At 33.8% G+C, this 14,145-nt stretch overlaps 1 protein-coding gene across 1 annotated transcript; it reads right to left on the reverse strand.

The window, feature by feature from the left end:
* Nucleotides 1–12,655: 12,655 nt before the first annotated feature.
* Nucleotides 12,656–13,940, reverse strand: LOC120203439 (myb-related protein 308-like). Its single transcript, XM_039203733.1, has 2 exons — nucleotides 13,343–13,940; nucleotides 12,656–13,233 (listed from the first exon to the last, which is right to left on the reverse strand). The coding sequence occupies exons 1-2, from the start codon at nucleotides 13,603–13,605 to the stop codon at nucleotides 12,720–12,722; spliced, it is 777 nt and encodes a 258-aa protein (XP_039059664.1). The 5' UTR covers nucleotides 13,606–13,940; the 3' UTR covers nucleotides 12,656–12,719.
* Between the last annotated feature and the right edge of the window lie 205 nt (nucleotides 13,941–14,145).

The following is a 14,145-nucleotide window of genomic DNA, read 5'->3' on the forward strand; positions in this document are numbered from 1 at the left end:
TTCATCTGAAAATGTTTTGCAGAAATATGGAAGGGTACTTAGATGATGATAATTTGTTGATTCATTTCTTCCATGACAGTCTTGTTGGGCCAGCTGTAGTATGGTATAACGCTTGAACAGAGAGCAGATCAAGACATGGGTCAACCTAGCTGATACTTTTCTGGGGTAATATCAATATGTTAAAGGCTTAGCCCCAAAACGTCATCACCTTCAAAAGATAATGATAAAAGCTACTGAGAGCTTTAAAGAGTATGCCCTAAAATGGAGAGGAGTGGTGGCACAAGTTCAGCCTCCTTTGCTAGAAGAAGAAATATCATATATGTTTCATGATTCTCTCCCAGCTCCTTTCTTTGAGTTAATGCTAGGAAATTCGATGAATGATTTCAAGGATCTTATGGTGGCTGGAGAATCAATTGAAGATGCAATCAGTAAAGGAAACTTGAAAGTCACTTCCAAATGCCCGAGAAATCAAGAGGGAAGAGTAAATGAGGTGAAGGAATGCCACGTCTAGAGCTCTTACATCCGTAAGAGAAAAGGGGCAGCTGGTTACTCAAGTCGTCCAAAGAAAGTCCCGAGATCAAAAAATGCTTTGAAAGTGCTCCAAGCTTCTATCGCGGATCTGTATCCCCATTTGATTAAAAGTCAATACCTCACACCAAGGCCAGTGAAAGTACAACCAAACTCTTCTGCTCATAGCTATGATCAAAATAGTGTTTGTGATTTTCACTTGGGGGCATTGGGGCATTCAACCAGAAATTGTAGGCCTCTATTAAAGGAGATAGAGACGCTTGTAGAAAATGGGACATTGACACAAGAATTGGTGGAACAATGGATGACGAGCTAGAGTGGGGCATCGGAGTGCAACGTATAACACCTGATCGAGTCAAACGTCACTCCATCAGAAGAATAATGAGGGCATCTTAATTATACAGAAATCATTTTGTTCATCACGAAACTTTTTGTCATTTGCAACATCTTGTTTGAACATGTTTTTTGGACTTTCTCATCAGTTTTTTTTGTAATGATATTTAAGTGAACTCATGTTACTTTAAGGATGATGAGCATTGAATCGAATTTATGACTTGAAATTCCTTGAATATCAATTGAATTAAAAGCTCTTTAATGATTAGAGTTACAAATCTTTGACAAAATGACAAGGTTGAAATCTAATAAAACAAGGACCCTGGACCTTACCCCCAGAAGATACACTCGAACACCATACCTTTTTATTGCAGGGACCGATATAGCCTCCTCCTATCATAAAGGAATGAACCATAGGCTTGGTATTCAGGTATGCATAGGAGCGGACAACATGGGGCATCTTTTGTGTACGATGTTACAAAACTGTCTAGACCATACTTTTGTTGACGACGTTCGATGATGATTATGATCTTTACAAATGGAATAGTCGAGTAGGTGAATCTAATTTAGGTCAGCTGCTTGGAAATTGAACTCTAACGATGAGATTTTTTGACTTTGAACAACACCTAGACTATGACAGGTTCTTCTTGACAACCTTAAGAAATTGGATCCGTATACCCATATTAAAATATTATATATATAATGAAGTCTGATAAAGGTGGTTATATTATGTGTATATAATAAAGCTGAGCTATTCCGCTAAGGCAATTGGTTATAGAGGAAACTCGAAAGCCCTGGCTTTATGAATAGATTCTATTCAAACCATGACCCTGATCGGGTACCTGGCAATTCGGTGTATGCTCCACTGTGATTATCAAGCAAAGACTTTGTGATGAGATGAACCCTTCAGCTAGCCCGATAAAGGCAAATTACAATAAAGCTAATTTCAGCTAGCCAGACAATGGCAAATTAAATCAAGTTTATCTAAATAAGGAGTTGCGATAAAGATGGACTAAGGGAGTTGAGGAACACCTGTTATAGTCAATTTCACACGAGCACTCAAGAATTTTATTTTTAGATTGATATTTCTACACTGCCTTGGTTAGAGGAGTCTACGAAGCTTGAACAAATGGAAGATTTCAGAGAACTGAAATGGAAGTGTTCTAAAAAGTCTAGTAATGGATTATACTAGTTGCGTTATTTTGTCCGCATCCGATTAAAATACCAAGCCAAGAAAAAAGGGCATGTTGCGATATTCACAATGATCAAGAAAGAAATGGCATTTTGGTCGTCGAAACCTTATAAAATAGGAAGCCAACCTGAATCCGACCCCTCAATTTTGACACTTGTCAAAGAGCTATAACCCTAAAAACATTAAAGAGTTATTAATTTTTTTGATATTTTGTGAACTCATGATTATAATTTGATTTGATTGTGAGCCTGAATTAAGGGGCAATGTTTTATAAAAAAAATTCATTCGTTGATCCCTAAAATAAGAGAAAGAGAAAACATTTTCAAACAGGACAGTTCAAATGTGAAAGGTCCTTGAAGCTAGTGAGACTCATTGTGCCTCTATTGGAGAAGAAGAATAAGCAATGTCATAATACGAAGCATTCTATAATCTTGAAGCAGATGGTCTAAGAGATCAGAATGGATGAAGAACCCTTTCTTGGGATGTCATCGGGAACCTATCAAGAAGAAGATGATCTCATTATTCAGAAGAGACACATATTATAGCTTGTATAAAAATGCAAGATAATTTGTTACAAGAGTTAATCGCATCTTAAGTGTTTGGGGTAACATGCAGAGAAGCCCTCAAGATATTCAACTATACTGTTGTAAAGTGACACCAGAATGAGAACATTTAAGTTAGGATATATTGGGGCACGACTGAACCCACATCATGTTGAGATGATAAGATTCAGACCAAGAAGATATGAAGAATGAGCCTTACAATTTGAAGTGATGGGACATTTTGAAGGCCTGTACCGGTATAAGTTAATATTGGGGCACGACTGAACCCATATCATATTGAGATGACAAGATACAGACCAAGAAGGCCTTGAGAATGGGCCTTACAATTTGAGGTGTTGTGGCATTTTGAAGGCCCGTACCAGTATAAGTTGACGTTGCGGCACTAGTGAAGGCTTGTTTCAGCTAGAGGTGTTAATGTGGGGCATCTTTGGAAGCCTATGAAGACCTGTAGAATGATCATTGAATTGAACAAATAGTTTCGACGGGGCATGAATGTATGAAGAGTGAAAATGGAGAAGCAATGATAGTAGGGTTTACTGTATATGATCATTTTGTCAATCATTAGTTGCATGACTCTTGTGATTTCCACCTTGTTTTGCTATCCTTGTAATACCATACAAAACTCTGAAGGCTATGCAAAGAGCTTCTCTGGTTGAAAGATATGAGCAGAAGCCACATGAAGAGATGAATGCATTGTCAAATGTTTTACGAACAGTGAATATGGTGATGAATTAGTGTTGCGATTATGGATTGTTTCTATTACCTAAGACGAAGATGGTCTTCTACAATCCCAAGGTTGAAAATGAGAAATGATGAAGATTACTTTTAATAGAAGTGGCGATAGAATTTTAACAGAAATGAACTAGTGGAACCAATTAAAGTTGAATGATAGGTTGTTGTTAAACTTCTCGACATGATATGGTATAATTGAGCCTTGTTTGATATCTGATTAGATGTGGTCCTCCTTGTGATATGTTGTAAGAGCCAAATCAGAATAGATGTTGTTATCCCATTGATCTTTGTGGAGTTTGGCGCAGTCAAATACATAGTCTCCAAAAATGAGGCAACACAGTCATGCTTCTGACCATAGCAATAAGTTGAGAGAGAAAACACTTTCTCCAAAATGAAGGCAGAAAACAAAGACGACAAGAAGATAGAAGAAGATTAAAGGGCTCGTAAAAAATGCAAGTTGGAAACTATGAGTTGCTACACGAGTATATGAATCAGACCTTAGAAAGAATGATCAAGTAGAAGAAGATTGAGTTCGCCACTTTGAAGGCAAATGAAGATTAAAACGACATTTATGCATTCATGAGAACATCATTTGCATAAAATAAAATGCATTACACTGATACATTTAATTGCATTTGTGTTTCATGCATAAATACATGATTTTGACAAATATTCCGGTGAAAAGAGAAGATGCAGGATGTTAAAATACCAACGATTGAAAGGAAGATTTCAAACCTCAAACGCAAGAAGTTACATTTAAAGAGGTATACCCTGAAGAACAGAGAGGTCTAATATACAGAAGAAGCATTTCTTTGAAGTGAAGACCATCATATGTAGAATAAAAACAAATATTTTCGTGTATGAAGAGAGGAATCAATCGATTGAAGTGACTTGCACATATGAGATTGGAGCAAAGTCAATCTTAAGCCTTCACTGAAGAGTAGTGAAGCAAATCCATCTTAATCCTTCACCAAAGAGTAGTGAAGCAAACCATCTTAAGTCTTCACCGAAGAGTAGTGAAGCAAATCCATTTTAAGCCTTCTAAGAAGAATGTTGGAGCAAACCATCAGATTATCAGATGTGGAAGGAAATCGAAAAGTTCTCGAGTACAAGGAAGATGATCAAGTGATTAAAAGGAAATGCTCGCGAAGAGTCATTAACAGATTCAAGGTCATAGGAAGGGAGAGGTTCAAATGGCAGTCAAGTCAAGGAAGACTCTGGCATTTAGTTGCGGCAAAACAAGTTCTCACAAGAGAAATGGATTCGAAAGGATTCTCTTAAATTCTAAATATTTGAGTATAATGCTTTTCAAATCTTCAAGCATACATTCATGATTGATAATGTTTGATTTTCAGGTTCAACCTTCGAAGCAAATCAAACTTAAGCCTTCACGAAAGAGTAGTGAAGTAAATCATCTATAAGCCTTCATAAATAAGTAGTGAAGCAAGAGAAGATGTTCGAGTTCCATACTTCCTAGAGAAAGAGGGAGTGAACCCGTAAGAAGAAGATGTTCGAGTTTCATACTTCCTAGAGAAAGAGGGAGCGAACCCGTTTGAAGAATATGTTCGAGTTCTATACTCCCTAGAGAAAGAGAGAGCGAACCCGTTTGAAGAAGATGTCTGAGTTCTATACTCCCTGAAGAAAGAGGGAGCGAACCCGTAAGAAGAAGATGTTCGAGTTCCATACTTTCTAGAGAAAGAGGGAGCGAACCTGTTTGTTCAAAATTGTTCGAGTCTTATACTCTCTGAAGAAATAGGGAGCAGACACGATTATTGAAGATTGCTCGAGTCTTATACTCTCTGAAGGAATAGGGAGCAGACACGATTGTTGAATATTGTTCGAGTCTTATACTCTCTGAAGAAATAGGGAGCAAACATGATTGTTGAAGATTGTTCGAGTCTTATACTCTCTGAAGAAATAGAGAGCATACACGATTGTTGAAAATTGTTCGAGTCTTATACTCTCTGAAGAAATAGAGAGCAAACACGATTGTTGAAGATTGTTCTAGTCTTATACTCTCTGAAGAAATAGGAAGCAGACACGATTGTTGAAGATTATTCGAGTCTTATACTCTCTGAAGAAATAGGGAGCAGAAACGATTGTTGAAGATTGTTCGAGTCTTATACTCTCTGAAGAAATAGGGAGCAGAAACGATTGTTGAAGATTGTTCGAGTCTTATACTCTCTGAAGAAATAGGGAGCAGATACGATTGTTGAAAATTGTTCGAGTCTTATACTCTCTGAAGAAATAGGGAGCATACACGATTGTTCGAGTCTCATACTCTCTGAAGAAATAGGGAGATAACACGATTGTTCGAGTCTTATACTCTCTGAAGAAATAGGGAGCAGACACGTTTGTTGAAGGCTGTTCAAGTCCTATACTCTCTGAAGGAATAGGGAGCAAACACGTTTGTTGAAGATCGAGTCCTATACTCTCTGAAGGAATAAGGAGCGGACACTTTTGTTGAAGATTTGTTCAAGTCCTATACTCTCTGAAGGAATAGGGAGCGGACACATTTGTTGAAGATCGAGTCCTATACTCTCTGAAAGAATAGGGAACAAACCCGTTTTATGAAGATTGTTTGAGTTTTACACTCCCTGAAGCAAGAGGGAGCGAACCCGCTGGTCGAAGATTATTCAAAAAGAGGGAGCAAATCCCTCATCAAGTTTCAAAGCAAGAAGAAATAACTGGACAAAATCTGGTTGTCTTTTTCGTCTTTGCCATATTCTTGTTAACACATGAATAGGCAAAGAGGGGCAGCTGTAGACACCCGTTTTTGACCGGGTTTAAGAAATATTATAAATATTAATTATATATTATTATTATAATTATTATTATTAATGTTACATATTATATTTTACAGGCCCAACAATTACCCAGAAGCCCAATAAGGCCCAAGACCCAGTTACATATATCAACCCAATTACAAGATGTTGGTTCAAGCCCAAGACCCGAATCCAGACCCAAATCCAAACCCGATTACAAGACCCGCCAGCCACCAGAGATGTGTCTGTGCTTCAGTGTTGCTCCCATCCACGCGTATGAGTCGCCTCCAATCATGCCACAATTGAAACTGATACTACACAAATCATCTACAGTCAACCAAAATCACAACCAAAGTCAAGAAGAAAGCAACTTAATCCCTTAAAACCTGGGATTTCCACCATCTTATCTACCTAATCCAACCATAGTCAAGGTGTTTGGTGAAGAAAATGGAGATAAAATCGATGATTAAGCAAAGAATTAAGGGGAGGAAAAAAAAGAAAAAAAAATCACCAACAAAAGAGGGGGTCTCGGTCAAAAGAAAATAGAGAGGAGGCAGCAAGAACCATTCGAACAGGAGAAAAAAAAAACACAACAGAGAGAGGTTCGATTATCAACGACAGGGGATTTCATCAACACAAAGAAAGAAAAACATTGTAACAAGTGTAATTCCCTATTATTTTCCAAAACAATAAATGTTATCTTTGAGGCATTCCTTGAATTTTCTTTACAGGTCCTAGTATGCTAACGGTGTATGCGTGTTTATTTCAAAATGAATGAAATTGGAAAATAGAGTTTTCCCTTTCATTTTTTACGCAGAGAGTAATGCACAACTTTTTCTACCATTTTCTTTTATTTTTGAAAAATCAAGTATCAAGTTTTTTTATCATTCGAACTAAGCAAGAAATAAAATGAAAGAGAGAGATTTAGTTTTGTTACCTTATGTGGTCAAGTCCTGTGGTGGTTGAGGTAAGGAGTGCTACCATCGTATGGTGGCCGGTCGAGTGTCGGTGAGCAATATGTTCCTTGGAACATGGACGTTATTCAAAAGATTAAGGGAGAGCTTGAGAAATAAAAAAACAGATTGAGGAGGGGTGAAGGTTCGTTTACCTGGATTAATAGTCAGTCGTCGGTCGCTTGAAGGTAACCACCATGGTGATAGTCGGAGATGGAGGTAGCCACCAAAGCTTGGTGGCCGGAATAGAGAGTTCTAGAAATCTCGGTCGAGAGTGGAAAGAAAGAGTGGAGAAGAGGAGTTAGTTTGGTCTTGTTTAGGGGACAATTTTTTCCCCATTTTATTCGTTGGTGGTCGGTAGAAGCTATGGAGGCCTTTGGAGGCTCTCTGCCGTGAGAGGTAGTAGAAGAAGAGAGCTGCGGCAGTTTGAGGGGGAGATGAAAACGGCTGAGGGTCTAGTTAAGTTATAATTAGGTTTGATTTTAGGTTTTGTTTTAAATTAGTGAAATTAGTTTTATTTTAGAGTTTAGGGGTAATTTTGCTTTGGGTACTTTTAATTTAAGCGTTTATTTACATCATGGCAACTAGATTTGGTCTGACCCGATTTAATGTCAATTTTATGGGCCTTTAGGTGCTATTTCTCCTTTTTTTAGAACCTGTTTAGGCTTAGAATTGGGTAAATCACATTTTAAATCCTCATATCTTTGCCTTGTTTTTCTATTCAGATCACTTTCATAATTTCGATGCCTGCTTAATTTCCTTTCACTTTCAATATTGTAACTATGTCAGAATTTGTTGAATTCATTTAAATTTGGTCTTTGAATTTTGTTGCTGACTTTAATTTAGTCCTTAGATTATTTATGTTATTGATTAACCTTTTTGCTAATTAGTTTGTTAAAATTTTATTCTTGTTCATTAGTTTTAATTAAATTCATGTTTTTATTTTCGCATATTTAGATCAGTTTATCTTGTAGATTTAGTCTTCATATTTAAATTTATTTTAGTCCATTATTAGGCTTGTTTTTTTAACTGGTTGTTTATATTTATTATGCATAATAATAATATGTTTACATATGTATGAGTATGTGAATAATTCAATAGTAAAATCACATGACATCATTTTGCATAATTCGTATGATGTTCACATGAGCATAACTCGGCATCATTACATAATCGGATTAAGGGTAATACCCTCTTAATTTAAAATTGTTTAAATGGCTTTTTTAACTTACTAGAGAGCCGTTTAGACGATTTTAAATTAAAAGTGTATCTCATCAGTGACAGCTAAAATTTTGATTCATCACCTTAAAATTTGGGAATGAAAGAAAAACAAATGTTTGACTATTTAAATTTGTTGAGAAAAGATCGTTAGAACTGACCTAAAGAGCTGGTCTCAATATTTTTAAATAATCGAATATTCTTTATCTTTCTAATGGTTTGGTAATTTTAATTTAACCTATTTCGTTGCTTTTGAATATTATAAAATCCACATTTTGTTGTTTAAAGGGATCATAAATCAAATTAAACTCGAACTTGTAAATTTCGTTGCAAAGATATTAATTAATCGACTAGGTACCGATTTAGGGGGCTGTGGGGGTGCTAATCCTTCCCCACGCGTAATCGACTCTCGAACTCAGATTTGATAACGCAAGCCTCAATTTGTTGTTTTAATTAAAATTAATTTTTATTTAAAATGACAACGTTTTTGGATGCCCAATCACACCCTAATCAAAGATTGGTGGCAACTCCTCGAACTATGTTTTTTTTATTCGTAAAGGAATTTCCAATTTTTCGAGACGAAAGGTTTTTTAAATCACATTGTTTTTAATTAAAAATTCAATCGTAAAGAGAATAATTAAAAATGACGTGATTTTCCAAATCTCGTCCCACGAAAAAATCGTTTCGACAATCTTATTTTTTTCTTAACTTATTGAATATATTTTATTCTTATCTTAACTAAAAATATATTTTAATATTATCTTAATTTATAAATTTATAAATATATTATATTTTTACCTTAAATTATTAAATATTATTTATTATTATATTAACTTAAAAATATATATTTTATTTTAATTTTAAAAAATATATATTATTCTATTTTAATTTTAAATATATATTTTATTTTTATCTTAACTATAAAATTTATTTTATCTTAATTGTAAAATATTATAAGAATAAAATGTAATATTTAAGTTAAGGTAAAAAACATATATTTTTTAAGTTTAAAAAAGATTAAATATTTTTTATTTTAAGAATAAAATATATATTCAATTTTATTAGATGTGAATTTAAGTTAAGATATATATGATATTAAGAATTTAAAATTAAACTAAGATACAAGTTATATATTACATGTAGTTCACTTTAAGGCAAAGAATCAACTTCATCAAAGTGGTTGATGTTGTTCTTGGCCACCCACCCAACCCAAGGTTGAATCCCATTACCCTCATTTGGTGCCTTTATTTTTCATTCAGCCAGAGGGGTGACACGTACAGGTGTCATGATCGGATTTAAATATTAAATTTATTTTAAATTATGATTAAATTGATAGAATATATAAATAATAATGATCAAATATGTAATTATACTAATTTTATTAACTGCCACATCAGCACTTTCTTTAACTGTTAACGACTAGTGGTTTGATTGAATGTATTTAAATAGTTGGGTGGTCTGATTGACAAAAATTCAAAAATGGTGATCAAAATGAAAAGAGACTATAGTTGAATGATATCTGGTATAGTTTACCCTAATATTTATCAACAAAATAAGCTTATAAAAAAGGGGAAATTTGAAGTATTCGTTGACAAATTATTTTTTAATTAAGATGAAAGTGAAAGGGTGAATTGGGAAGGACAAGAAAAACCAAAAAGGACCTACCTCAAGAGTGGTGCATGTGATGTTGGTTGGAGTTGGAAGTAATAAAATAAAAATTCAGATGAACAATTATTAGCCTAGTGATTGAGACTAAAGACTATTTTATATTATATAATTATCTTTTAGATGATTTATATTTATTTTAGAATTTATATTTAAAATTTATGTTTATTTGAGATTTATGATATTATTTTCAAAATTTAATTGTGAAATTTTTATTATACGAGTCAAATGATTCTAATCATTAAAACATAATAGTTATTTTTAGAAATCTTAAGTTTAAACACAATAACTGCAATGTAGTTAAAAAATTATGTAATGAGGTAAGGGGATGTAAGATAGTAGATTATCCCTAATACCAGGTTGAGAGCAATTTCCGTAGGAGACCTCCGAATTATGAAATGCATTCCATGAGACTCGATCCTACGACCCCAAGGTTAAGAACTTTGTTCTATACCAACTAAGCTGGATGATCATTTATTATCAATCAAATACTACTTTATAATCATTTCATACTAACAAAAAAAAACTTTAAATTTTTATTAAAGCATAACAAATATATAATTATTAAACGTAAAATTTTCTTATTAGAATATCACCTTAAAGAAAGATAAAATTAAAGCCGATATGTAAGACCCTTTCTAAAGGTGTGATTGATGTAATTTATATTTGTTCTATATCATAAAAAAATTCGATTCAAAGAATTAATTCAAAATAAATATTAATTCCAAAAATAAAAAAGATAATATTTAAATAAAAAAATGAAAAAGGGGTATGTGAAAAAAAAAATCTTATGAAGCTTCTAATATCTCTACCTAACACCTTTGAAAAAAGAGATAATTAATTATTAAAAATTAAATAAAAGTGGTAAATTGTGGAAAAGTGCCTTCCTTTTTCAACATGTGAAGGGTTCTTTTCTTTTGGCTTTGCTTTTCCAAGTTGGTGAGTTTTTCAAATTTCACGTCCAGTCTCTTATTAATATTTATTTATTTATGTCATTTCAATTTACATATTAATTTATTGTTTTATAAAAAGAATTATCTTCTTTCTATCTTATCATTATTTATTAGAGATGAGCTACAAAATTGATTTAATATTTGGTTGGTATACAGCATTCATAATGGACTGTATTGTTGCCAACTATTTTTATAATTTGGTACGTTATCCTGATGTCCATCAAAGACCTAATAAAAGCATTGATAATAATTTTGTATAAATACGTATAAAATTTAAATACCTTTTAATAGAAAACATGTAAGCTTAAATTTTTTTTAATGATGTTCTGATTTAATTACTGTGTTAAAATTAATTTTGAGATTTTAAATTTAAGTTTATTATATATAAATTTTGTATAGAGTCGCTTTAAATTTAATTTTAGTTTGATCAAATCAAATACGTGGACAAAATATAAGATGTAACCTATGATATATAACGAATAGTTTTAAAATTTTATTTTGTTGTCCTCTCGGTTTCAAGTTTTTGTCTTGATTAATCCGGACCAACCCGCGTTGCATATTTGATTTTGGTGAGTCTCTCGGCAGGGATTTTCTGCATACACAATGACTTGAACTCGAGACATTACTTAAACGTCAACTCGAGACATTACTTAAACGATATCAATCTACTTACTACTTGAAACAAACCCTATTGATCGTTTTAAGATTTTATGACCAAATCAGTTAATCATGCTGGGATACTGAGTTGAAGTTCGAGTCTCATAAGATATCTGCATAACAACCGGTAGTTAACAGATACTATTTTGTTTATATTATGAAATTATAGCTTTATTAAAGTGAAGATTGTAACCTCTGCCTCCCCTCATCAATGCCCCCATCTTCTCTTAACCAAATTCAACTTCATCTTCACTTGTCTTGTTTCTTCCAATTACAATTATTATTATTTATCGTTTTCCATCAAAACAAAACTACTTGTTTTGTTTTCAAACATTAATGTAAAATATAAACTAATGTTATTGAAATGTTGAGCATGAATGCACTTTGTAACTCCTCATTCATCATTAGTGATGGTTATGATACTCAGATTTAATGATTTTTCATCTGATCTGATTTATAAAATTATTTCTTTTAAAAAAATAATTACATATTTTCAAATTTTGTTCATAGTTGATATTTATGAGATTGATTCCGAAACGGGAATAGTTAGGTAGGTTGGAGGGGTCCATGGTGGTGAATGATTAATGTTAGGGGTTGGTAGGTACATGGAAGAAAGGTGTGTAGTTTCTTCATGCCTTTTTGTTGTGTTGTGAACAAGGAGAGTGGAAGAAATAGGTTGTCCACCACTCCCTTCTTCCTCGTTTCTCCTCCTCTCATGGCTTATCCGTTTGCCTTCCCACATTATCAGAACCAACCCTTCCCCATTTCAATAGGGCAAAACCCTAAATTAATAATAATATATCAAATAGGAAAGAAAAGGTGGTTACATTGTCAAATGAACCAACATTCATCACATTAGTAATGCTTTTCCAAAGATTCTTTTTTAAGAGGGTATGCAAATTCAACCTTCTCACGCCCATGCAAATGAACTACAACAAACAACAATAATGTAAAGGGATGTCCTTGTTTACTTCAAATTGTTGAAATGATTTACATCGAAAGAAGACGCATACACGTTCATAAACAATGATCATCTATACTATTCACTATATGTATATATTGATTATATATCATAATCATACAGATTAGAGATATAAGAGAACAAAAATGAAAGGGATTTTTAAAACTAATATCAATCTCCATATCATTTCTCTAAACAGTTAAAAATCCAAGCTTTCCCCTCTTTTATCGTGTTTCATTTCCAGGCTTCTGTAATCCAATAAACCAGAATTCAACCCTAGGAAATCATAGCCACTGCTGTTGCTGCTGCTGCTGCTTATACTGCTGCTGCAAGTGCAGTCTTTGCTGTTTTTAACCCCCAAGCTGCAAACAAAACAAAGAGTTCTTCCTTCAGTTTTCAATGGCTCTGGTTGGGTGGTTTGATGGTAAGGGGGGCTGATTCTGAGGTCTAAATTCAAGTCTGGGCACCTTTCTTGAACTGAGATTTTCTTTTCTTCTTTCTTGATGAATCCATTAGGGTTACTGAGCTTCTCTTTCTCTTCTTTGACTCCACTGAAAGATATCTTTGTTACATCCTGAGAAGCCTCATTGAGCGGTCTGTGAGTCGCCGGATCAATCCCTCGACTCAATAGCTTCCTCCTTATATGTGTATTCCAGTAATTCTTTATCTCATTATCAGTTCTTCCTGGTAATCTCCCCGCTATAAGAGACCACCTATACAAATTTTGAACAATCCCCCGCGTAAATCCCTCAAAAACCAATAAAAATTTCAAGCACTACACAGCACCAAAGTTAAATATATACATATTATATATATACTTACTTGTTACCAAGTAGGCTGTGCAGCTTGATGATGAGTTCATCTTCTTCTTCAGTGAAATTTCCACGTTTAAGGTCAGGTCTTAAGTAGTTGATCCAACGAAGCCTGCAACTTTTGCCACAACGGTGAAGGCCAGCAGCTTTAGGTAGTGAACGCCAACAGCCCTCACCATGGGCTCGAATATAAGCGATGAGACGATCATCTTCTTCCTTGGTCCATGCACCTTTGTTCGTATGAGCTTTCTCACAACAAGGAGACCTTCCCATAATTGAACACAAACCCTTCTTCAACCAGTGGAAACTAGCAGTACTACTACTACTACTACTATACCTGGACGTTTGCTGTTTTTCAACACTAGATATTATTATATCGAGAATTTAGTAGTAAGAATAAGGGTGGAGAATGGCTTTTTCTTTTGTGTGTTGCAGCAACATAATATTGAGGCCGGCCCTTCGAGAAAGAGTAGGTTAGAAGCTGTTTTTATAGCCTTTTGACTATTATACTCGAACACAGAGCAAGAGGGCAGTGACCTTAAATTAGCTTCTAGATGTGAGTTGGTGGGACAGGTTTGAAGGGAGTGTGGATGGTGGCCTCTCACTCTTTGATGGATATTATATATATATATATATATAGTTCGAGTTATTAAAAAATAATATGTGTATAGAATTTTCTTATTCTATTAGTAATAGATACCTTATAAGACGGTAAAACGCAAAATTTTAAAAAAAATAACATTTTATTTTATTATTAAATTTAATATATATATAATAAAGCTAAAGGGTATATATATTAACTGTAGGTAACTT

This window comes from Hibiscus syriacus, unplaced genomic scaffold, assembly GCF_006381635.1.
Source record: "Hibiscus syriacus cultivar Baekdansim isolate YM2019G1 unplaced genomic scaffold, ASM638163v2 tig00009942_pilon, whole genome shotgun sequence".
NCBI lineage: Eukaryota > Viridiplantae > Streptophyta > Magnoliopsida > Malvales > Malvaceae > Hibiscus > Hibiscus syriacus.